General features: G+C 49.0%; 1 protein-coding gene across 1 annotated transcript in view; it reads right to left on the minus strand.

Moving 5' to 3' along the window:
* The window catches only part of htr4 (5-hydroxytryptamine receptor 4), a 55,071-nt gene that overhangs the window by 6,932 nt on the left and 21,347 nt on the right, over positions 1-26,792 (minus strand). The window contains exon 5 of the mRNA XM_018733464.2: positions 23,535-24,109. Coding sequence (XP_018588980.2) covers positions 23,535-24,109 — 575 coding nt within the window. The remainder of the gene's footprint in view (positions 1-23,534; positions 24,110-26,792) is intronic.

The raw sequence follows: 26,792 nt of genomic DNA on the forward strand, positions 1-26,792 counted from the left end.
TCTGGAACAATGTTCTGGAAAGAGCACTGGTGCAGATACATACGCCCTGCCTGTGTCCCCCGTGCAAGTCACAGCAATAGACGGTTAAGGCATCACACCCTTAAGATTATCGTGGCTGCAGAGTGCAATAAATAGGCTTCCTGAATCATTAAGGAGAGAATTTCTCAGCCAAGATACGACACCAAAGCCGTATGTTTTGTAGCGTTATCTAAAGCTCATTAGAGTATTTATATTCTGAGGCACCGGAGGCCGTTTTTCATTAGCATAATGTAACCTAAGAGAACATGATGACTACTGCACATGGGATTTTAATGGGCCCTTGTTATATGGTGATAAATGGTTAGGTACTGGGGGTGCGGTGGCGCAGTGGGTTGGACCACTGTCCTGCTTTCCAGTGGGTCTGGGGTTCAAATCCTGCTTGGGGTGCCTTGTGGTGGACTGGCGTCCCGTCCTGGGTGTGTCCCCTCCCCCTCCAGCCTTACGCCCTGTGTTGCCGGGTTAGGCTCTGGCTCCCCGTGACCCCGTATGGGACAAGCAGTTCTGAAAATGTGTGTGTGTGTGTGGTTAGGTACTATACTCTTGCAATGCAATCTGGAGTAGAGAGAAAGTATGGATCTTTACGTGCATAAATACCTGTTTTTATAGATGCGTTTGATGACACTGCGGTGACAAACTGAATTACAGAAACTGGGTCTGGGCTGCAGAAAGTCTCCGAAATGCCAGCTCATCAAAAACGTGTAAAGCCTCGTTGATACATTACTCTGAAAGTGATAAAGAAGTCATTCAGATATATGAACCGGTATGTAATGTAAATGTTTATATGTATCCCCCCAAAAACATTAATAGGAATGTAATCAGGAATCGTCGATATTGGGATAAAGTTTTATGCAGCTGCTCGTGTGATGAACGTTGGTTCATATGGCGGAAAGAAATAAAGTAACTGCACTTAAGAATCACACGTCTGCATCTAAGTGTCTCTTTCTGCTAATGTGATTAACACATTGTATTTTCTATGAGATGTACGTCGCTCTGGAGAAAAGCATCTGATAAATGAATGCATGTAAACACACACACACACACACACACACAGTGTCTCACACACACACTGTCTGAAACCACTCACCCCATGCGGGGTTGTGGCAAACCGGAGCCTAACCCGGCAACGCAGGGCGCAAGGCTGGAGTGGGAGGGGACACACCCCGGACGTAGTTCATCGCAAGGCACCCCAAGCAGAGCCCCAGACCCGCCGGAGAGCGGGACCCAGCCAAGTTCGCCGCTCCGCCACACCCTCTCCAAATGCAAACGTAAATGTAAATGAACCGGACGGACAGGAAACTGGGAGCCACAGCACCGGGTTCTAAAAAAGCTGCAGAATTGTGATTCCGCTCACGGGTGTGGCCAGCAGAGCATGGAGAAAGGCAGAGGCAGCAGATCCTCGGGCACCGAACGGGGCCGAAACGCCAGGAAGCGGTCAGTGTCTACCCTGGTCTCCAGAGGCCCCGGTGCCTGTTTCGACCCCCAGCGATACCCAGAGCTACCGGCATCTGACGTGGAGGTGACACCAATGCCCGGTGAGAAGCAGAGGTCAGTCTGGCTTCAATTTACATAAACCCTGTAGCGAAACGCCTCTGCAAGCACTGACAGCCCTGCTGTGACGTGGCCAAAGGGAAAGGCAGGACAGAAATCTCTGGAGACGCCTGCTCTCGACTGAGAAAACAGTGCGACGGCAACGCAGACGAGTGCTGAGCGCATTGTTTGTAAACAGGTGAGGTAGCCCGAGCGGAGCAGCGGGGGATTGTGGGAGATGAAAGGCCAGCAGGTACAGATGAATTTATAATGAAGCCTCCTGAGATGCGCCCTGCCAAAATGCGTGTGTTTTCAACGCGAGGAAGTCTGGACGTGCGCTCTGAAAGTAGGCTGTTTATGGCTCGAGCGGTCATGCATTATGCAGGGGTTTACCGAATGTTAAATGCGAGTCAACAACTATTTTCGAACATCAATGAATTCTGACAAAAAGAAAAAAAAAAACACGTACCTGTAAATGATTCATGTGGACACCATTTGTTTGCGTGCACCTTCGGGTTGCTGTAGACCTTCTATATCCGCGATGCCAAGCGAACATCACAAAACGTACCGACTGCTCCGTGGAAGACGACCAAAGGATCGAAAAAAAAAATCAACGACTCAAAGGCCAAGAAAGGAATTGGGGATCTTCCAAAAGAGCCGAGAGCAATGTTTTTTCAGCGCTTTTCCTCCGAGAAAATAGCTGACTTCCCACAATGCATTTGGGAAAAGGACTTATTTACACATTACATGTTGTATTTACGAGAAGGTAGACAGTAAAACAAACAAGTCGGAACTGCAAGTTCGACGCTGATCAAAGGCAGACAGCACTGTTGAGACGTGAAGTTCTCGGCAGGAACTTAAGGAACCGTGTGTGTGTACGCTACCAGCTGTGTTCCTGCCTCCTTCAGGGTGGCCGTGCGGATGGGACGGGGCTGTGTTTACCGCATATGTTCATCAGAGAACTCATAAACCTCATCCAGACTCTGTAAGAACAATCTATGTAGAAGAACAGGCCATGGAGTCTTGAGAAGTATGGCTGAGAAGGACGCATCCCAAGCCATGGAAGTATCAAGTCTTCATAACGGCCCATCACCCATTTCACAAGCGCTTCAATCAGCCCTACTCTTCGGAAGGAACCTTCTTGGATGAATGACCACCTAGTTGGCCACCCACTATCTAGAACTCAACGTTTCTGAGACCCTTCATCCACTGGACTGGAGCAAATCAGTTCTGTTTGGTCTTTCTGTCTCTAAAGTCAAGCCTCCACAGCTGACCCAGAATGCCGCGGTGGGAGTTGCGTTTGACCGGTCAAAGTGTTCCAATGTGTCTCCCCTGCTTGTCCCCCTCCATCGGCTTTCCTATATCTCCCTGTTTCAAGACCAACACTGAGATGACGGCCTACAAGACGGTGAAAGGATCTGCACCTTCACACCCACAAGACATGGTCAGTGTCAACACCCTAGCAAGAGTGTTCTGCTCCTCCTCGGCACCTGTGGTCGCTTCGTGGTCAGGCTCAAAAACAGTCAAAAATCGAAACTCAGTGGGTTCTCACTTTCTATAATGTGGCAGAACAAGCTCCCTCTGTCCCTCAGAGCTGCTGAATCCCTCCTGGCATTGAAGAAAGATCTCAAACCCATCTCTTTGAGAGCCACTTCTCTCCTGATCTCCCGACAGCTACAGTACATAAATGACTCCAGCACCATCTTCTATGGCTATGTATTTGCTGTTTGCACTTGCTGAGGATGCTAAACCATCTTCCACGCTAGATTAACCAACGGGCTTCATATAATGAAAAGCCTGAACTTGGGGAACCGCAGCTGTGTGTGACTGAACAACGGAATACACTAAATGACAGCGGGAGAAACCGCTCCTCTTTTATCGGTCATCGCTCTTTTATCGGTCCTCCTCCCATGGCTGGGCAAACAGCAGTGCACACGACGCACTGAACGATGTGCAAGTAACTGATTTGCTTCACATTCAATCCTTTAAATACACTGAAAAAATACACCACCGAACACACGCACACACACATCTTATCTCGGTTTGTCAGCTAAAGTAAACCTCTGCTCCAGTTTGTACACACCCCAAGCTGACGACACCGCCGGTAGTGAGCTTGTGACCAAATTCCGCTTCCTCTCCATAGTCCCCGTTTTCATTATACCGGCTGTTTTCTTTGCAAATTTCTGACACGCTTTTGGCAAATTCTCAGAAAGTGTTCAAATACCAAAGGTTAAAATAACTGTACTTTTTCTCTCACTCAGCAAATGCTTTATAATTGACTACAGGTGTGTTTCCTACGTCTTGCCAAATAGCAATTTGGAATTCAGTTTTGAATTAACCCCTAATTTTCTGGAATAAGCGGACAGGGTCACGGGTGAGCGGAGCTGAGATCTACGCTCGGAGCTGTGTGTTTCCCACGTCTTATTCGCTGACCACATGCCATGTAACGGAAGACCCACGATGACCATGTTTCCATGTCCAATCCTGTAGGTTGATGGTGGTGATGGGCAGAAGCGCTCAATATACCCCACACTGCATAATTACAGCCATTCCTCTGAACTACAACAGGCGGCGTGTAGGAATTCTGTCATTGTACCATTTAAACATGGTACATCACTTGAAGCGCTCCAGCAAAGTGTGTTTAAATAGGTAATATTGTAGTAATTTTTCTTTCGAATAGAACCGCTGGCTAAGGAACGAAATAATAATTCTACAAGATTAATATTTTAAATGTGTGATTTGGTCATTTAGATTTGAAGTTCTCATTGGATCATTTAAAGACATTTTAAATTGTAATTACATTGTAATTATCATTTCAGCTCCTCTGTGCCTTTCCTCGCTTTGTTAATTGTGTTCAAACAGCATGTCATTGCGTAATTACCGAGAGCGATGACTGTACGTGATGAAAGAGCAGAGCTGACAGCGACTCGTACCCAGAGCGAGCGATACGGGGGAACTGCCACCCGCCGCGTCACTCTTTCAGCGCCTCTCAGGACATGCTGACAGCCCACTTAGCGTCCCGTCTGACCCTCGTTCACCCACATACAGCTGGAGCCAAGGGGCGCTTTGCAAGGTCCAGTGATAAGCGAAAATGAAAAATGTAAAAAATATGTATAAAATTATTCAATCTATAAAGTCCTGCCACCTTATCAGGGTGCAGGATTTATCCTCATTTAATTTTTCATGAGTTGTTCTGTGCTGCACACTGAAACATTCGCTACTTTTGCCATATACAGCATGTTCCATTTATTAATTTTAAGTAACCTAAGGAGCTCGTCGGTGTAACTTTACATTTATTTGATGCCTCACTGATTCTCCAAAGGGACTTAGAATGTTAGGCCACTTACACTTATTTCCCATTTATACAGCGCAGTAACTTCACTGGAACGACTTAGGGTACGTACCACACCCATAGGGTACTATAGCTGGAGGTGGGAATCAAACCTGCGACCTTTGGGTCCGACAGCAACACTATGCTACCAGCTGAACCTGAACTGCATCGGTTTATAACACTGCTCATTTAGAGAAACACTTAAGAATACAGTGTGTTTCATGGTTACATTGTACATTCATATAGTGCTATAGTACATTTACTTATTTATTAGACACTTTTCTCCAAAGCAACTTCCAACAAACTCTGTGTAGTGTTATGAGCCCACACACCTTATTCACCGTGGTGACTAACACTGCTAGATAAGACTGGGTCACTCATCCATATATCAGTGGAACACACACACACACTCTCTCTCTCTCAATGTCACTCACACACTATGGGGGAACCTGAACAGCATGTCTTCGGAGTGTGGAAGGAAACCAGAGCACCTGCAGGAAACCCGCACAGACATGGGGAGAACATGCAAACTACACAGACTAAGTGGAAACCGAACCCACGTCCTTTCGCACCACCCAAGTACCGTGAGACAGCAGCATTACTCGCTGTGCCACCATGCCATAACATTTACATACTGAGTATGGAACAATATTCCTCCAGTATTTCCAAGCGAAACGTTCATTTCGGCAGCCCTCTGGAGAGCCGACTGCTTTAAACGGCACAAATCCGCTAAACGCATGGAGCGCGGTGCAATGCAGCAGCCGGTGTTAACAATCCAACGTACTTGAAAGTCACACAATAGACCGAGACGCTCTCTTCTCCTCCTCATTCACGGTCAATAAAGGAAGCAACGCAACACGGGCCAACGGGGCCAATCGTTCGCCTTTCGAGCCCAGGGACTGCGCCGAAAGCAGAGAATGCCAGAATGCCAGCGCTCTCGACGGCGACCCGCGGGACCCCGGTACGTGCCGCGCTCCCGTTACACAACAAATGCTCTTACGTAACCTAATGCTGCTAATAATAGGCCTGTCGTTGTGTGACTCGGACGGACTGGGGCTTTGTGCCAGAGTCCCTTCAAAGAATCCCACCGGCTGAGCCCTTTTCATGGCTTTATCACATCCGAATGCAGCGCCGCGCTCCTCTGTGGCGGGTTCTGACGCATGCGTCTGCTTGAGACCGGCGTCCTCTGCTGCACTTCTGCATTGTCCTCCTTCCTTGGACATCGGTGCGTTGTTTATCCGCTCAGCAGAATGGCTCCTCTAACAGTTACGCTTTTTCAAAAAGTTTTCTGAAGCCATGAATACAGCAGGTATCATAGGGGTTAGAAATATTACTGGTGGATCCAAAGGTTGCAGGTTCGATTCCCACCTCTGGCTGTAGTACCCTCAAGCAAGGTATGAATGGGTAAATAATTGTAAGCTTGTAATAACTGTTACCTTAATATTGTAAGTTGCTTTGGAGAGAAGTGTCAGATAAATGAACAAATGTAAAAATACAGATGGATTCTGTCTGATGTGAGTACCTCACTGATCGCTGTATTAGCCAATCTGCTCCAACAAGACTATGGCTTTGCCACATTTACATTACTTTTACTTATTTAGCAGATGCTTTTCTCCAATCAACTCTTTGTAGTGTTATCAGCCCACACCCCTTATTCACCATGGTCGCTTACACTGCTAGATACACTACTTACTTACAATGGGTCACTCATCCATACGTCAGTGGAACACTCTCTCTCTCTCTCTCTCTCTCTCTCTCTCTCTCTGTCACTCACACACTATGGGCGAACTTGAACAGCATGTCTTTGGACTGTGGGAGGAAACCAGAGCACCCGGAGGAAACATGCAAACTCCACACAGACTGAGTGGGGATCGAATCCATGTCCTCTCGCACCACCCACGTACTGTGAAACAGCAGCGCTACTCGCTGTACCTCAACAGAAGAACAGGCTTGGAGAGCGAGGGACTGCTGCAGCAGAGCTGTGTCGCTGGTTCTTCAGTACATATGGCAGTACCATTCAAAGAGCTATGACAACCATTATGCTTATAGCTCTGTAAATGGCGCTGCCATCTGCACCACAAGTCTTCTTGGGCGAGGCCCCTGACGGGGGATGTGGATTTGACCCCAAGTGCCTCTCAGGAGTCAGGCTGCCGGCAGAGCTCCCTCCTGCACCTCGGCCATTCCGAGGTCCCGATCATAGCTCCTCGCCTTGGTACAAATCACATCGCTGCTGATACTGTCACAGTGCTATGAATTTGTGTCATCACTTAATGGATGTTCCAAGAATGTATGTCATCAGTAATGTCATTGATGAATATTAAAAGGGCTTCAACCCCAGCATATGGAAACATTTCCTCCTACACTGCTCTCGATTGTGTGACCCAAGTGGGACAAACAGGTTTTAAGATGTTAAAAATTCTGGAAAATTCAGAAAGGAGGGGTGAAACAAACTGCAGATGAAATGGAAGTGTAGTGTAAATATGAAAGGGTTAATTTATAATCATTATATAGTACGACTAAAACAATGGAATTCAGAACTAGTGATAGTTATTGTTTAAAATACTGAGTGACTGAAGATTGTTTCCCACATTTGCTTCTCTTCCCAACAAGATTCATATGGAGCTTTCATTTTTTATTTATTTATTTATTTTTTTGATTTTTTTTTTTTACAAGGGCTCTCTTTTGCCTGTTCTCTTTAATGTTTCCAGTTTTTATTTGGTTCAGTGAACCATTTTCTTTCCTTTTCCACCTGCCATGCTCCTCAAACAACAAAACTGTATCAACAGGAAAATCCAGATACAGAAATTAAAAAAACCCATAGTATATACCGTTAAAAAGGAACAAAAATCACGAGTGCGGATTTGTGAATGAAGGTACATCAATGGCAGGATGTGACGCACTGACAGACAAAACGGCGTGGCATTGGGCAAAACTGTACGCGTGGGTTCGAAGCACACAGGTGTACAATACTGAGCACACGGACCGGCTATGTCCGATAACGCAGAATGTGAAATAATTGGAGGCTGGATAATTTGACTACTGTCCCCTGGTCAATTTTACAGTTCATCCATAGCGGCTTCAACTTTTCAAGAGGAGATGAGAAGTCCAAAACTGTGCGTTCCACTCCAGCTGGGACACAGGATGAGTTTTCTACACATCCTGAAACTCCAATTATATGATTACGTGGCCCGCTGAGTGTTCGGTTCCAGAGGAAGAGAACGCAGAGCGCGTGTCGCCTTGTGGGCCAACGAGCAATACTTGAAAAAACACGGACGGAGAAAGTGAGAAGCTCACGTCCAAGCGCAGCCAGCTGCGTGGGGCTTTAAAACACTGATTAGCGAGCAGGGAGATGCTGCCATCGGATGCCCTGGAGCTCTGCCTGCAGAATAATAGCAGCTGCAGGGTCCATTCCTGCCCCGTGGCGACCGGTGGAGCAACAACACTCTTAGAAACCATTACAATTTCAATTCATCCTGTCTTGTCTGATAAAAAAAAAATAATAACACCAAAATAAAGCAATCTTCTGTGTTCCTCCAAGAAACGAGACCTGTCTTTTCACTGTAAAATAACTGCCAGATTGTTTCGGTGATACACCAGAAGAGGATTAGGAGAGAGTTATGACAAGGGCACAGTCAAGGAGAGCATGTGGCTTCCACCCTTAATCGTAAACGTAGAGGAACTGCGATATGGGGCTGTTAAGTCCTATGGCCGTTATGTGTGGCTGGGTAACTTAGCGAACTATAACTAAGTAGCCCACGTTCCCATGGCTTGGTAACGAAACTAATTAGAGCGAAGTAGCCCAACTTCCTGTGGCTTGGTAGTCCGGCTAACCTTAACTAAATAGCCCAACTTCCTGTGGCTTGGTGGCCCAGCTAACCTTAACTAAATAGCCCAACTTCCTGTGGCTTGGTAGTCCGGCTAACCTTAACTAAGTAGCCCAACTTTCTGCGGCTTGGTAGCCTAGGTTATGGTAGTGAAGTAGCCCAACTTCCTGTGGTTTGTTAGCCTAGCTTATTGTAGCAAAGTAGCCCAACTTCCTGTGGCTTGGTGGCCCAGCTAACCTTAACTAAACAGCCCAACTTTCTGTGGCTTGTTAGCCTAGCTTATTGTAGCAAAGTAGCCCAACTTCTTGTGGCTTGGTAGCCCAGCTAACCTTAACTAAATAGCCAAAATTCCCAGAGCTTGGCAACCAAACTAATTGTAGCAAAGTAGCCCAAGTTCCTGTCGCTTGCTAGCCAGGCTAACTAGAGCAAAGCAGCCTTAACACCTTGTGGCTCGGAACTGAGAACATCGCAGTGAAACATTGACACTGCGAGCATGAATTTCCTTGACCTTCAGTGCAGAATGGACCGATCACAGCTGATGAGCTACAAAAATAGAGCCCAGCAGTAATAACAACTGTAATAAACTATTATAGTTAACTATATATTAATTACACTTAAGAACTTGCCCGGCGCAAACACCTGAATTCACGAGGAATTCACAAAGAGTCCAAACTGCAAAAAACTAACATAATTTTCCAAAAGTGCAGGAAGCTCAGGTCCTTCTGCTCGCTGCTCATTACGGAACAAGTATGGAACATAACAGACCGCGTAGCAACATTTTGAAACAAAGCGTAATCAAGCAGGAGCGCGTCCCTCATTTTGCCGTCAGTCTTCTCGATGCGGCCGTATCGGCGCGGCGTAATTTGTTTTCGGCTTCGCCTCCTCGCAACCCTTCTTAATCAGGGTGTGGGAAATCACGGTGAATATCGGCGCTAATGTGGGCTGTTGGCGGGCCACCGTCAGAGGCACGGGAGGTGATGCGATGATGTCCTCAAGTGATACGAGTCCAGGAAACGAGTCGCGGGGATGCAACAGGGTTCAGGGTGGAAGACCGAGCCGAGAGCAGAGGGAGGCGCACAACCTGCTTAATCTGACATTTAATGAATAAGTAAATATAGCAGCGATGAGGAGAGATAAGAGTTCCATCAAGGAGGAGGCAGCGAGGCTGAATGGCTCATTCCCGGGGCTTTGTGGGGGATAACAGCTCCTGGGATGATGGAGGATGCAGATATGTGTGAAAGCGGTGACACTTTGGCATGGGATCTGAGCCATTCCGAAGCTGTCGAGCCTGACAGGAATGTAGAAAGGGTGCTCTCACACACACACACACACACACACACACACACACACACACACACACACACACACACAGTCACATGGGGAAGAAGGATCTCTCAGGGGTTCCACATCTGTTTTCAAGTCAGTGCAAAAAAGTTGCCGAATCTAACTCCGGTGAAAGTGAAAAGATATGATGTTTGATACAAAGAAATTATTTTTTTTCTGATTCTTTTCTCCAAAGCAAATAACAATTATTCACCCATTTACACAGCTGGGTAAGTCAGCTAGGTCAACTTTAGGGTTAGTACATTGCTCAAGGGAGCTACAGATGGGATTTGAACCTACAATCCTTGGGGCCAAAGGCTGCAGTTATAACCACTTTTGTTTTGTGGGTTAACTTATGGTTTGCTATAACTGCGGAGCATTTCTCTTGAAGGTCTGCAAAATGTTGTATACGTACACACACACACACACACACACACACACACACACACACACACACACACACACACACACGTGGGCCATGCCCACACAACCAGTCATGCCTGCACAAATACACACACATCAAAGTTCAAAATGAAAGATGAATATGCTAATATTTTAAAACACAAAACAAACAAATTAATGGACATGAACACACACACACACACACACACACACACACACACACACACACAAACGCACGCACGCACACACACGGCACTACGGGCCTTTGATATTCAGGTATTGGGGTCGCAGTCTTACGCTGATGGTGTGCTTCGTATCAAAGAGCATGCATGTGCAGCAGCACGATGATTCCAAGGAGCACAGCACGGGGGGGATGAGCAGGCGGGAGAACGGGGACAAAGACAAGGTGGGGGTAGGGAGAGGGTTCAAAACTCACTTGTAAGCCTCCCACCAGCACTAGACTGGAACAGGCCCCGTGTTGCAGAACCAGAGCAGGAATTTGGAGAAAGAGGAGCAGCCACTGGACCGGGGACAGGTGGACAGACAAGTGAGAGAGGGAGAGACAGAAGGGGGTAGAAAGGGAGAAAAGAGCAGAAGCAGGTTAATCCACGCAGCCACACCTGTGACCCAAACGACAGGTGGACGGGCGATCGACTGATTCGTTGATTGTTCATCGGTCACTGGGGTTTCTGTTGTGTCGAGTCGAGTGTGTTTCGGCACAGGTACAGGTGTGGACACGAGGACCAGCTTTCTCCCGTCCCCCCCCCCCGCATTGACCATGAGTGTGGAGAGAACCTGAGGAAGCTGAGGGCCCTGAGCCCTAATTCTTGCTGCCCAGATCAGCTTGCTTGAAAAAATTTGTATTCAGAATCAAAGATGAATATGGTACAATTTTCAAATACAAGCAAACAAAGGAGAGGTACCGACAGACACACACACACACACAATTACCAACAACAGTCATGGTTGTTCTTTGTCTTCCTCAGTTTTCATGAGGTTGAACCCTCTTCATCCTATTGTGGAGGGCAATGTAGCGGTCACTGGACAACGGGCGTCAGCTGTCAATCTGCAGCTCCCTGACCACCTAAAGGGGGCGCCACTAATCCCCCCCGCTTCAAACGTGCCAGTCACTTAGTGAACTGTGCTGTGTGGGGCTGCTGGGGTTCAGGGCTGTGAAATTTGACAAAAACCGCAGCGCTGATGGAATGACCTTCCGAAAAGGACCAAATGTTTTTTAACCAGGGGAAAAAACCCGTTTTATCGAACCCTGAGAGACAGCGGGGAAATACAGCTTGTTCGCTTGCCTGGCTGATCTCTGCCTGCGACGTTACTCCGCACAAATCGCACATGACGGCACGACAAAAAGCATAAATGTGGTACTTAGATGCAAAGCTTCCCAAAGGATTAATAAACTGGAAGAAAAACTGTTTTCTCCACCGGTGGGGGGGACCGGGGCTGCTGGCGCACCCAGGACCAAGGAATGAATGGTATGACTCACTTGGCTTCGCCAGTAAACACATTATTTACACTCTCCAAACGGGGCCCAAGCGCGCTCCACAATAGGCCACGTGATCCGCGCTCCGCGTTCTCTGCATGAGCTCACAGCTTGGAGGTGTTCGCGGTGCGCGAGGAGGTGGGTTTTCCCAGCGTCCCGCAGGTCGGCGCCCCGACCGCCTGCGCGCCTCAACTCCGAGAGGCCCCCTATCGTAGCAAAGCTGCCCAGAATCACCCATCCGAAAGCTGCGGGGTGAACTCGCTGACCCCCGGTGCTCGGAGCCAATCCGTCTTAATGAAAGGATTTGCGTGAGAATGGACCCACGACGCAGCGGGGGACAGGCTCCGCCCACACGCCTCGCCACGGGAGCGCGGTCCGCTTCGCTCTCTCGCTCCCGGCTCGCTGTCCTGGGGGCCGTGGGCACAGCGCACATCTCCAGGTTCTAATTAATTAGCACTAATGATTAAAACGACAAAGTAAATACATTAATGAGAATATGAAAGAAGATGCTGTCAAAAACATTTATTGCGGCACACAGTTATAAGACTCCTTTGGAAGTCGAAACCCCCTCATTTCCAGCCGTTCGCGCTCGGACGTTACGCACAAACAGGGTAACGCGATCAATCACTAACGGTCGTCCTTAAGACCCCCCGCGCACATTTCGGTGTCTCAGCCCTCAGCAAACTAAATGACTGGATTAGTGGACTGAGTAGTGTTCATCACTGAATGCTGATCCAGCCCTTCTGTTAAAACCACACTTAGGAAATATATGTTCAGCACCGGTAAGACTCTTCTACCGCAAACAGATGAGATGTATGTATTTACCAGTATACCATTATTATTATTAGAATTATTATTATTATTATTAGTTCTGGACTAGACCACAGCTCACTTAAGCCAAATGAGTTTAGTCTGAACAAACAGCACATCACCCAGGGGGGTTCCCAGGGCTGCGTCCACCCTGCCACCCTGCCTGACCCCAGGGGAACCATGGGAAGGGGTGGCAGTGCCTGCGAAACCGCGCCATTGATGCCGTACACAGCTGAGCAATGAGTGCCAATATAATGAATATACAATGATGGTTATTATGAAGGGAAAGAATAAACATAAGGCTGCTTTGGTTTATTATAGCCCAGCACGGTTTATTATCTCTGTCAGTGGAAACCTCCTGCGATTAGCTGTCGGGAGGTTTGTTGTTACATGAAAACTAAACACCGTGACACAGGAGCTGAGTGTACGAGCTGCGTTGTATATCAACCGAGCGACTTGTTTCTCTTTCTCGGACCATGAGATAACCTGAGGTTCTGATCTAGCACATCTCATGGCCCATATGAGGAGCACACCTTCTGGGCATTTGGAGACCTTCCTGAGCAAGTGTGTGCTACTTTGAAACACACCTGGTAGTGCCCAGTGGCTGGATCCCATTGGAACCCACACATTGACTGAAACCGCTTGTCCCATGCAGGGTCACAGCAAGCCACACAGCCAGCACAGGGCACAAGGCTGGAGGGGGAGGGGATGCACCCAGGACAGGACACCAGTCTGTCACATGGCACCCCAAGCAGGACTTGAACCCCAGACCCACCAGAGAGCAGGACCTGGTCAAACCTGCTGTGCCACCATGGCCCCCCCCCCCCCATTGGAACCCCAGTTCCAGAATGCAGAGTGGGTCGAGGCCCTGTCTTTGCTCTGATTGCTATCAGCATTATCATCATCAGATATTATATATCTGATATGTTTGTCCAAGGTGCCTTATAATGTGAGGTTTTCACATTAATCTGATTACACTGATTTACCCATTTATACTGCACAGTAATTTTAACTGTATTAGTTCAGGATGAGTACCTTGATGGAGGGTACTACAGCATGGGGTGGGATTTGAACCCAGGTCCTATGGTTGCAAGGTGATGGTTCTATCATTGGGCCACCACAGCCCCCACAGCCCCCACACAGGCCCACCGGAGGATATAACGCACAAAACACATGAACAGACACACACTGCTTGCTGTGGAACCTGCGAAACATCCCAGTGTTTATTTTCCTGTTTTGCCGCAGCACTTGCGAGCTCCTCAGGAGCCCTGATTTACCCAAACCCGCTTCCTCTTCCTGTGCTCGCCGTGCCACACATACGTGCCGTTTATTTACTGACAGCTTAAGTAGCTTCGCCAATGGGACGGGTGCGAGAGAGACCGCCCACACATGCTTGTGCAGCACTGCTCTGGGACCGAGGGGGGGGGAGGGGTCTGCAGAGACTGCTGGTACTCCGATAGCGCTCAGGAGGGCAGACATGGGTATCATTAGTGACCTCAAAAAGGAGGTTCCCCCCCAAAAAAAATCCCACCAAAATGAATACCTGCCCCTCTTTATTTGAGACCCTCACTTTGTGAAGGTGTTCTTTTCTTCACTTTTGCTTGTTCTGTGTAGGATGACAGTACCAAAGCTATATTTGCAGCACCCAACTGAAGCTGTAAGCACTGTGGAAGTGAATTGGATTAATGGGACCCCACACTCCTCTTGCAGTGAAAGCATGTACATGTACCACAGGGGTTCCTCAAGATGAACCTCTGTTCCGTTTGTAACACATTTCTTTAGCAGACACTTTTCTCCAAAGCAACTTCCAAGAAACTCTATGTAGTGTTATGAGCCCCACACACCTTATTCACCAAGGTGACTTACACTGCTAGATACACTACTTACACCGGGTCACTCATCCATACATCAGTGGAACACACACACTATGGGGGAACCTGAACAGCATGTCTTTGGACTGTGAGAGGAAACCAGAGCACCCAGACAAAACTCCTGCAGACATGGAGAGAGCATGCAAACTCCACGCAGACCGAGCAGGGACTGAACCCACAGCCTGTGCACTCACACCCAACCCAGGCGCTGTGAGACAGTACCGCTACTCGCCAAGCCACTGTGTCATCCCACTTCCCTGAACACTTCCGTGAACCTTTTAAACAGAGCCCAGCAAATTGACTTGGATGCATAAATAAGAGCAGCCGGAGCGCTGAAATGGATCGGTGTTCAGAGCAGTCGATTAAACTGGGTATTGATCATGTTGGGAGGTCACAGCAGGGGGCAGATCTTGATCGGCGGAGCAGAGGAGCGTCGCCACGATGAGCCCGCGATCTATCACTGTTCGACCACTGCATGCCTCTCCTCCTCTTAAAGACGCCCTGATCAGCGGTTAGCGGTTCTCATCTGGACGCTTTTCTAGTGTCTCCATGAAATATGTATTTACACGGTGTCACTGAGGATCTTCAGATAAAAAACTTCACAATCAACTGTGATTATGGACTCTTTTTTCATTCCGAAGGACGGATGCCGAAATGAAAGGCGAGACTGATTCGTGAACAAAAACACAGCAGTGAGAGGGTACTGGTCTTCTACCAGGGTACTCAGAAGATATTGACTGTTTATGTTGGCTGATCCACACGAGATTTGTCCGACCTACACGGGAGAGCAGAAAGACGCCGTTCCTGCCTCCTGTCTTGCTGTCCAAGTCATGCCTGACTGTTCATTTTACTCCATAACCAGTTCCTCCTTTATTCAAGCCTGTCTGACATGGAGGGGATGATCGGGGGGTGCCAATGAGGCACTTCTGAACTTTCAAAGTTCTTGCTACGAAGCCGTTTGGGGGCCTAAGTGGATGTGACAGGCATTCCGTGTTTGCCGCACGCGTTCCCTCCGTGCACCAGGAGCGCTCCCAGCTCCTTCCCGCAACAGCCGACTGCGGGCGAATCAAAACAAACATGTTCTTGTTAATACAATCACCGTTCGCAATTAGTGCCCTAAATTGGCCCGTTTTGTCGCTGCCTTCCCCCGTCCACCACCACCGAAGGCCCCCTTCCGCCCCACCCCCAGCCCGACTCCGGATCGGACCGGCTGTCCCCGGCGCCTGGTGGCCACGCAGGGGGAGGTTTTCTCCGCCTCTCAGTGCGGGCTGTCGAACGACGTTACATCCTCCGTCAGAGACGGCGGCGCCAGCTCGTGGGAGGAGGCTGCACCGGCTGTCAGCAAACATACAAGTCGCTAAGCAACGGCGCAGGGCTGTCGAGGAGGGTGGGACGACTCGAGCGCCGTTTGTTTATTAACGCCGCCGTCAAGTGACGGACAGAAGAGGGCGCCGCACCGAGAACGCAGTATCGCCTGGAGCGTGTCCGCAGGTCACCGCCGACAGCCCCTCCTCGCCGGTCTGGCCTCCTCGTGAAGCTCTCCTCGTAAAAACCGCTCGGCGAGATCGAGGAACCTCAGGAACGCTCAAACTCACCAGCTAAATGGAGGAGAAAATAAACACACGGTCAGCTGCTTTTATTAATCCAAACACACGCTGTGATGAGTTACCGTAATGTGTTTATGAAGTGCCGGGACGGCTCGGGCGCTCTTCGCCTTGAAGAGGGTTTTGGAACCGGTGACGGACGAGAGGGTGTAATAACGTGCCCGGAGGAAATTGGCCTTGAGCGACAAGGCCTCCCCGCTTGGGCACAACCCGCACCTCCCATATAAATTTTCACAGGTGTCATTTACAACGTGCCACAGGGGCCAAGTCAAACAGGCCTCCCCGGAGTCCCAGACGCTACGCTAAGCCCCTCGTCTGGCCGAGATCCTCCACGAGGAGGCACGTTCATCGCGGGTCACGTGACTGAAGAGCGGGGGCTGCTGGGAGAGAAGGGCCGTGTCCCTCGGCGGGTTGAGAATGAAGTCACCCAAGCTGGTGGAGTAAATAAAAGCTCCTACGGCCTTCAGATGATTTATTGGAGACCTATTAAAACGCGCTTTGACATTTCAGCCTATCCCTCAGAAACACTCCCCAGCCATTCTCCTTGAGCCGTTAAGCTGCGTTTCCGCAAAGACCACAGCTGGCAGTTACCAAAACATTGGGAAGGTCAAGATGAAGGTCAGCTTTGAGTGTTCAAGTGTTGTTTTTTTTTCTCCAGTTGGACCACAAAGAAGAGCTGCCAAAAAAACAAAATCTCTCAATGTGGAGAGATCACACCTGCTTACCATGAGGAAGCCCTTGAGTCACCCATCGAAAAACCCCAAGTGCATCAAAGCAAATTACAGGTATGTGAGGCTTGCAGGGGGTCCTCCTGGCTCAGAATGATCATCTGGGAGCTGTACCTCAACGACACGTGAGTAGATCCATAACTGGAGTCACATTCATTTAAACACCTATTAACAGCAGCCCATGAATTTCGTTTTCAGAACCCTCTGTTGAATAGGCGCTGTGACCTTCTTCACCGCAAGCCCAAAAAAAAGCATAAGAAACTAAAAAATGCTGCCAATAAGGACACATCAGGTTGCATTATGCAGCAATTATTCAATAATAATAACAGTCTCATCTGCTCTGTATACAGTAACAGCATGGAGAGCCAGATCATTGTGAAACTCTGCACTCTAAGCCGGACTCATCATCTCGTGTCATTTTACAGTGAAACTAAACACGGGAGTGACCCGATTGCCGGGTGCGTCGCTCCAACGCGGACACCAGCGACCGTTTTGCGCTGATTTACACACTGCTGGCAGTGCTCCACCTGGCCTCGCAAGTTTATTCTGCTGGGTCGACCGCAGGGCCACGCCGCCAGCTCCGAGTCTCAGTTTACCGCACCGTCCGTCACGAATAAACCCACACGAGCGGAAATGAGCATTTGGAAGTACGGCTAGAAACACTCGACAGCGGAATGATGCGAATAGGAGCCCTGAGCGGCTGCTCTGTTTGACAGCTGGGTCGAGAGGACCCAGTAGCCTGGAGCTTAGCCCTGTCGTCCTGCCCCAGCCTCCTCTTGGGGCTTTAGCCACAGGTAATACACCCTAGGGCGGTGCCCGTGCCTGGACCCTATAAAGAGGCTGTGGCCGATTGGACCAGTGATTGCCTGGAAAGCTGAGCTCAGCAGAAGCAGGTTGATCCAGCCGCTTTCTGTGAGGGTAGAGCCTGTGGATGCCAAAGAACGTGGTTAAAAAAACAACAAACCCGACGTATTTCCACGCTCGGCATCACGGGAGCCAGATTTATGGGTCACGTCATTAATAGCGCTCTACGAGAACGCCGAGGCCGTGCCAAGGGGCGCAGAGCGCTCGGTCGCCGGGAGCCGCCACCTCCATTCGTCATCCTTTTCAGCACCACCTAAGGTTCCCGACTGAAAAATGTTATTAACGCTCAACATTCGCCCGAACCCTGGCACCCGGTTGTAGCGATGAGCTCGCAGGAGGAGCCATTACTGCGTGATACATCGAAGACCCGTGTCCTTGGAGCAGAAGGACAGATTGTGGAGATCGTGTGACGGCGGGAACAGCGGTTTTCGCTCCCTTCTTGCGGCAGTTCATTCTAGCGCAACTCTCTCTCGGTGGCACTACAAAGGAAACGGGCTGACACAATCACTCCTCGTCTGCTGCCTCCTATCTGCCACCATCTGTATTCAGCCCTTGGAAGCTCACCAAACCCCTCAAGTGAGAGCTGTAAACACCTTGAGCGGGTCCCTATGGACATGAGACCTCATTCTAAACGGTCATGGTCCAACACTTTCAGGTATCTGCAATCTACAGCAAGAGAGATCTGAAGGACCACGTCTCCAATCCAGATTTGTCCAAAATGTGGACAGTGAGAGACATGTCCACGAGGAGTGACCTTCCAGGGACAGCAGGTCGCATAGTGGCTAGAGCTGCCACTTTTGCAATGAGAGGACCCCAGTTCAAATCCCACCTCCTTCTGAGGTATCCTTGACAATGGTGCTTAGCCTGAATGGGAAGAGTAAAAATTACCCTACTGGACAAATAGGCAAATCACTGGCTCTGTAGCTGAAGTAGCTGTGTAAATAGCTTAACTTTGTACGTCGCTTTGGAAGAAGCATCACGTGAATGTAAAATGATGAGGCAAGGCTTGGCTGAAGGCTTTTCCTCCTGCGGGCGGCCCAGGAATCCCCAATGCTTACCGCACTGACAGCCACTCAGACTCTTCTGGAGGGTTTCCAAGCACAGCCGACACAAAGGCTTTCAGGGGACATTCAGAGGAACCTTGGTGTCGTTTATAACTTCCAGCCACTATTGTTTACACGATGGCTTCCTGTGGCGAAGAGGCGTCCGCACACTTGCCGACTAACATGCTTCCGACGCTGCGGTCTGGAACAACGGCCCTCCTTCCTGGTGTTCAGGGCCTCGCTGGATGGATGACCAACTGTAACGATCCAACGTACGGTGACCAACGATAACCAACGTTAATCATATTGAATAGACAGCCTACCTGCTCCTTCCAACCTACCTCCCATAGATGTGCTGTTTATCTTCAGCACAATCCTGGCATATTTGCTGACTGCAAACCACAGCTGTCTTGATACTGTTGGAATAAAGATTGACGCTGGCCACAAGGCCCCACACTTCGCCCCGAATCGTCGCTCCAACATCAAAACAGCAATCCTTCATCAACCAGATTGACCCACGGAACCCAATTCCTTTCAATTACTACTTCCATCCAAGGAGGCGATGGGGGGGGGTCACTGGATTGGTTCAGGTCCCCGGGGCATATTGCATCTCATCGGTGTAAATTGTGTGAGGAATTCACCAAGGTGGACAGGGCTATGCTGAGTCAGCTTTGTGGCGAGGAGGACTGCCCCCACGTTCCCGCGGCGACTTGGCCCCGCGTCACCGTGGTACGCGTGGCCAAAGACAGACACACCCCAGTGTCGGTGTACAACACAATGAATGAGTAACGTATCACAGAACACCGTGTGCCGCTTCCAAGAGCTGCTCTCCACACTCCCAGCTTGGATCTATTCATGTCGGCGCATATTAAAGCTGTTTTATTTTCCTGCTTTGGCAAAATGATGTTGCATTTGGCCAACAATGGAAAATTTATGCGTGGGAGGTTGTTTTGGATATGTCAGTGTTTTTCCATTTATGCTTCTAATATTGCAATTTATTTCACCTCCAATATGAATTTCCCTTTCCCTAATTAGCTTTTTTTGCCATAATTTAATTCATTAGCTGAACCTGAGCAGCTACAGAGATGGCTTATAGAAGATGTTTCAGAAAAAAAATAGGAATTAAGAAAAACACAAAGGCCAGGTTATTTTTTAATATACAGTACATGATAAACAGAAATCTTACAGGCAGGATCTAGGGCACCGCAGAGCCACCTCATTGTCTCATGGGTAATTACCATCACCTTTTGCTGTCCTTGGAGTATATATAGGGCACGATGAGTGGTCTTCACAGCACCCTTATGGTGTTATAGTCAACAGTGTTTGGACTTGGGCTGGATGGGTCAGTCTAGGTGAGCTCTGTGCAGCGATGATATTAGGCTGCTCTCATTCCACGGGCCAATTTATTAATTATTAATTCTGTACTATTAATGAATTCTTAAAAACTTATGAAGCAGTGCGTGCATGAGCCAACACACCTACACACGTACAAAAACACCTGCAAGCAAACTCACAACCTCCCTGACCTGTGTGTCCGCAGCTGTAAGACCTTCTGTCTGACTGGACCAGAGGACAAATTCATGCAAAAAATACAAGATGAACTTATTGTAAGTTCAAGCAGGAGCAAAAGGCGTTTAATGAACTCCAGGACAGGGCACGTTCCTGCCAACAAACTGGCGTTTTTAAGCATTATAGCTCAGTTTTAGTTCCAAACAAACTCCGGACCGGGCAGCACAAGTTTCATATCGACTCTTTTCACCCTCCTGGGAGGAATATCTCAGCCGAAGCAAACCGAGTGTCCTGAGGACGAGGCCAGGTGGCACCGTGGACGTGACCCTGTTCTCTTCCCACAGCAGTAGAAAACCCACAGAGAGCAGGCACTACTCACAAAATTAATCATCAAAATCAATGGCCATTGATATGCATATTTTGCTCAGATGCAAAAGGTGGTTCATCCTGTAAGCTCCTTCACTGAAAGCTCTATGCATAAATAACCTGCTGCTGAAACCGTGAGAGCCTGAAAAGGACCCCCACAGCCCCCACAGTTCCATCCCTATCAGCTGTCCGGGTGTCCAGGGAGCTCCACGGTAAGTCGCTTCCCGGCCCGTAATAATGGGTAATAACGCTTTGATTGAGAATTCAGCAAGTGTCACTTGCACAGACTGAGTCTGAGAATGACAGAGCAGGAGACCACAGGGGAGTAAGAGAGCAGGGAAAGGCAAAGGGAACGACACACACACACACACACACACACACACACACACACACACACACAGCATGTGACCTCAGACATGGGTCAAGAACGTGGAATGTTTGTGCTGAAGGTCTCTAGTTCCAGTAGCTGCTGTTATGCTGATAAAGCCCACAATCCCATATTGCAGAAATAAAAGTACCTTTTAAATTATTCATTATCCATTATTCATCTGACACCTTTGTCCAAGGTCACTTACAATGTTGAAAAACAATTTTACAGTTATTTACCTATTCATAAAGCAGGGTCATTTTTACCATATTAATTTGGGTTAGTACCTTGCTCAAGGGTAGTACAGCTGGAGCTGATAATCAAACCCAGGATCTTCCATTGGCAAGGCACTAAATACTACACCCCTTGCTGCCTTATTTCCCAATGTGAGAAAAGGCAAATGCTGTTAAAACCATGTAAATACTCAAAGTAATGCGCTGCCTGTGTGGCGCAGTGGGAACACACAACTCCTGAGGGTTTGGATCCTGGGTTTGAACCCAGCCCAGCCTGTGTGAGTTTGCAATGGTTTCCTCCCACAGCTCAGTGATGTGTATCGGAGAAGGCAGCAATAAACTGCTTCTATATCTTATGAGAAATAAATTTATGATGGCTGCACGCACCGGGCCGCCGCCGTGTCACTGGATGTGTTTACAGCGGCGTGAGCAGGGATGCTCGCAACCAGCCTCTTGAACTCTGGCATTAAGACAGAAATCCCACAGACAGCGTTGCCCCGAAACGCCGAGGGTGCGAGGTGACGGCGGAGACGGCGGAGACGGCGGGGACATCCGTTTTTAACCGGGCCTTGTCTCCCCTGTCTGAATAATGCACCGCACCATTCCCAGTGGAAGTGCGCCTAAATGTCATAGACAATCCATGCAGAAACAAACAGAGCTATTCAGGAGCCTTAATGTGGCGCCACCATCAATAATGCAAAAATAAATTCAAGCAACTCCTCATCTATAATCTATGGGTGAACTTTTTAATTCTCCGCGTAAGGAGCCAAAGTAACTGAGTACAAGACTTAATCTTGAATGTGACATGAACAATCAGTGCAGCCAAACTTGCATAATAATAACTATCCGGAACAGTGACCGACTTCACGCGAATGTTTATGATCAAGAAAACTAACACAGCATCATAACCAAGGCTGCTCTGAAATGTGTATCAGAGGAACATCTTAGCATCTCTGTATGACGCAGTGGTGTCTCATGTCTGCGGGTTCGGGGGGCTCTCGGTGCCAAAAAGGACAACCCATTTAGAGGGTTTCATCCGCTGTACGACATCTGCAGGATGAGCTCTTTTAGCTGTGTCCTCTGCAGTAACTGTTTCAGTTTTTTAGCGTTGTTAGCTGGGTTAGCTACATTAGCTTGGTTAGCGACATTAGCGTCATTAGCGGTATTAGCTTCGTCACCTTTTTCGGCGGTGCTAACGGTTATAAAATAAAATAACTTTTTGTTGGCCTGGTACATCTGGTCATAAAGGCTTATTGACATGGTGATCACACATTTAGCCCAAAAGAACAGAGGACATTACGGACGCAACGTAACGCCTCTTACGCAGTTTGGTGGTGGGATATCTAGAGCAGAAAATGCGGTTGGTCCATAATCCAGTGAATGGAATCTAAGTACTTCACTTCCATTAGCTCTGACACACTTGCGATTGCGTGTATCTACAAAAATGTAACACTTGGACTTCTCGACGTCCCCGTGTTCCTGGACAGAACAACACCGATGTATGTTTCGAACGCGAAGCTAGAAGCAGCCGAGTTTCAAATGCAACACGCAGCACGCCAGCTTCCAAGGCCTGGAGGGCACTATTAATGGCTCCATGAGCTCGCTGTGGAGAAGAGCGTGTGTGGTGTTGTTATACACCGTGGATGAGGTGTGTGTATGCCTTCACGCATCACAGCAACGGGAAATCACACTGTCACCACCGACTACGGTTGAGCGGCCAACTGTCCATGAGTCTGATGAACGTGTTTGGAGAATTACTGGGGACGCCTATAATCGGGCAGAAATGGGACTGTCCCATGAAACAGAGGACGCCTGGTCACCCTGCTCAATATCGCTGGGCTTAATTAAACAGCAAGTCTGTAATTACTGTACTGGTACCACACTGGTGCAATTTTGCTTCACAAGAACATGCGAAGTGTGTGTGAAAGGAAGGGTCTGAGCGAACTCTACTCACCATCTCACATATCAGGCATGAGAAGAGTGATATTTTTTCATTTAGGCTGTCATTTTCTTCCAAGGCCACTTATAGCAGGGTCGTTTTTACTGCCACAATTCAGGGTAAGTGCTTCGATCGAGGGTACTACAACAGGAGTGGAACTTGAACCTCAACATCTCTGTCCAGAGGCAGCAACGCTAACCCCTACACTACCTGTTGGGACTTGACAACAGGAAGTCAGGCGAAGATGGGAGTCACCTACTTGAGCACGTGCGTGGAGCCATTGATCTGGGTGGTGGTGCAGGGGGCCCCGGAACCCAGGATGGAGGGCCGGCGATAGCGCTTGTGCCCACAGCAGAGGATGATGAGGAAGGCACGGCGGAAGGACTTGTTGAGGAAGGCGTAGAGGATGGGGTTGAGCATGGAGTTGATGTAGCCCAGCCAGAGGCAGGCGGCCCACAGCTGGGCGGGCACCGTGTAGTGGATGAACGGGTCCACCACGTTGGTCACGAAGAAGGGCGCCCAGCACAGGCAGAAACAGCCCATGATGATGCACAGAGTCTTGGCCGCCTTGGTCTCCGTGCGCATGCGGTGGTTGCGTTGGTGGTCCGCGCTGTCCGAGGTGGCGCCGGCAATCCCCGCGCCCCCGGCGCGCTGCAGCACGCTGATCTGCCGCGCGTGTTCCCGCGCCGTCACGTAGATGCGCTGGTAGGCCAACACCATCAGCCCCAGTGGGATGTAGAAAGCCACAAGGGAGCAGGTCAGCGCGTACGGCTTGTTCACCATGAACACGCACACCGTCGAGTTGCTGCTCCCACTGGACCGACGCGCCTCTATCTGTGAGGGGGGAGGGCAGGGAGTGAACACACACGCACGCACGCACGTTAAAAAGCAAACATATCCTTTCGTACCGTGTTCAGACTGTGTAAAGAACCAGGGCTGGTTGGCTGTAGCCATCATCACAACTTCATATATAAAACATTGTTCTTATGTAAATCCACACGAGGGCATGTGGCAGATATCTCTCTCCATTTTTCTGCCAAGCTGAGTTAGCCAGCTTTGTTTGTCCACCTTCCAACAAGAATAAGTGCGTATTTTCTATTAATGTAATAATTCCAACATATTGTTCCAGATGGTCTTTTATTAAATTATACACAAATTGCGTTTTTCCAGACCAACTTTTGGCTTTAAATACGCACACTGTGCATGTCCTGAAGCCGCTTGCGTTCTCCATCCTAAACGGGAGAAGCTTCCGGGCTTCAGCCCAACGCCAGCAGCTTTATGTCCATGCGATGGGGTTCGAAGCTACAGGCACACGCACACGCACACACACCTGCACGTGACCACATGACCATATGCATGGCCTCGCCTCTGCAGGCGGTGAAAGAATGTCGATAGCGCAAAGAGCTCACGCAACACGTCATCCCCTGCACACCATGAAAGTTCACCCATCGATACACGGAAAGGCAACTGCTATTTGTACAGTAGGTTCGCCTGCTTAATGTGCACCGAAATATGAAGTAAAGCATCAGTCTTTGTGCGTATGAGACACATTAGTCACAGTTATTAGATATAAGAGCACTCCTTCAAGCTTAAAATAACCGTGATCAGTCCTACATGTCAAGTAGCTATGATACAGCAAGGTATTATGGGACACAGTCCAAAGAAAAAAAAAGAAAAAAAAAATCAAAACTGTCAGTTTTGGCACAAAATCATAAACCTTTGCTGACCAACGTCTTAAGAATTTGGGTGGATTTCAGAGTGGATTTCAGAGTGTTCTGGAACATTTCACCCGAACCATCGCAGGATTTATACTGATACTTTTATGCGTTTTTTTTTTTTTCTTTTAATGAGGGAAAAGTTTGCAGGCCAACAAAGTGAGCAATATCGATTTTCTGTTCCTGAGAGGAGGAAGCAGACGTACCGGTGAGATGGTTTATGAAAATGAACATAAATCAATTGCGCTCGATCGCGGGCTGCCAGCTCCTCGAGATGCCGCTGATTGAGAGCGCCGCGAACGGGGCGCCTTTGGGCTTTACGTGACGAATGAAAGGAGAGTGAACTCTGCCGCTCCTTCATCAGTTTTACACAAACCCCATTTGCGGCACGGCGACACCGGAGACACTGAGCTCGGGCCGCTCACCGGCGAGATAATTATGCGGAAGCGCCATTACAAGAAGGTGCCCGAGGTCTCTCTACTGAGCCCACGGTCCACTCGCCGGGAGGCGATCCTGTCCATGTGGGCTCAGGAGGCCCTAAGCGGACCGGCACACAACCAGCAGCAGGATCACAGGGTCACCCCCACCAACGCCTGTCCAGTGGACGCCGCCGCACTCTGGCACTAGCGTCTCCATTAATTACTTGGTGCGCTGGCTGGGGGCAGATTGCAGGGCAAGGGGCCGAGCATAAACAACACCGATCGATTGAACGAAAAGTCATTATTCTTTCGGCGGTGCCGCCGAGACATACACTGCAGTGGCAAGTCCCCGAGTGTGTGACTGTGTGCCAGTGGTGCTCCTTCTCAAATTTTTATGAAACGGTGGTCTGGTGGGGGGCGTGGTGGCGCAGTGAGTTGGACCAGGTCCTGCTCTCCGGTGGGTCTGGGGTTCGAGTCCCGCGTGGGGTGCCTTGCGGTGGACTGGCGTCCCGTCCTGGGTGTGTCCCCTCCCCCTCTGGCCTTACACCCTGTGTTGCCGGGTAGGCTCCGATTCCCCACGACACTGTCTGGGACAAGCGGTTCTGAAATGTGTGGTCTGATGCTGGGTCATGGTGGTCCAGAGTCTATCCTGGAGATGGGACTCTGCGAGACAAGACAATCACACACACTCATTCACTCACACACACACTCTGGGCAATTTAGAGTGACCCATCCACCTGAAACACATGTCTTTGGACTGCGGGAGGAAACCAGAGCATGTGGAGGAAACCCACACAAGCTCTGTGAACCACTTTGTATTCATAGAAGATGGTGAAACTTAAAAAGGGTGATGATTTGACCCCCCCTGAAGACATCTGCATGGACAATACCGGGTGGGGGACGATGTTGGTGCGGGGTTGCGTTTGACTTCAGCGAGGTCGTAGTTTCACTCACTGAGGGCCCTTCACAATAGAGTCACTGACAGCCCAAGGACAAGGGGCCAAGGGACCGAGAGGGTGCAGCTACACACACATCTGAGCGTCGCCTAATGCCTCTGATTATTGTCACTAATTCCAAACATGGCTCTCGGGGACGACCACAGGCAGCAAGGTTAAGGCCATATCTCTAACAGACCTGAAAGGAGTGCAAGAACAAGATAGAGTGACTGATATAGTGACTGAGTCTGATATTCAGTGAGGTTTCATTTTTATATCATATTTAATCATTTATACATCCTTGAGTGCAAAGGCTCATATAGTTTACTTCCATGCCAAAAGGGGAACTTGTCTATCATTGGTGGTGCTGATCTGCCAGATGCAGGACGTGTTGATGCTTGTAGCTCAGACCGAGTATTTTTAAAGAGTGTCTCTAAAAAGTGAGCCG

Source organism: Scleropages formosus, chromosome 13 (assembly GCF_900964775.1).
Source record: "Scleropages formosus chromosome 13, fSclFor1.1, whole genome shotgun sequence".
NCBI classification, from domain to species: Eukaryota; Metazoa; Chordata; class Actinopteri; order Osteoglossiformes; family Osteoglossidae; genus Scleropages; species Scleropages formosus.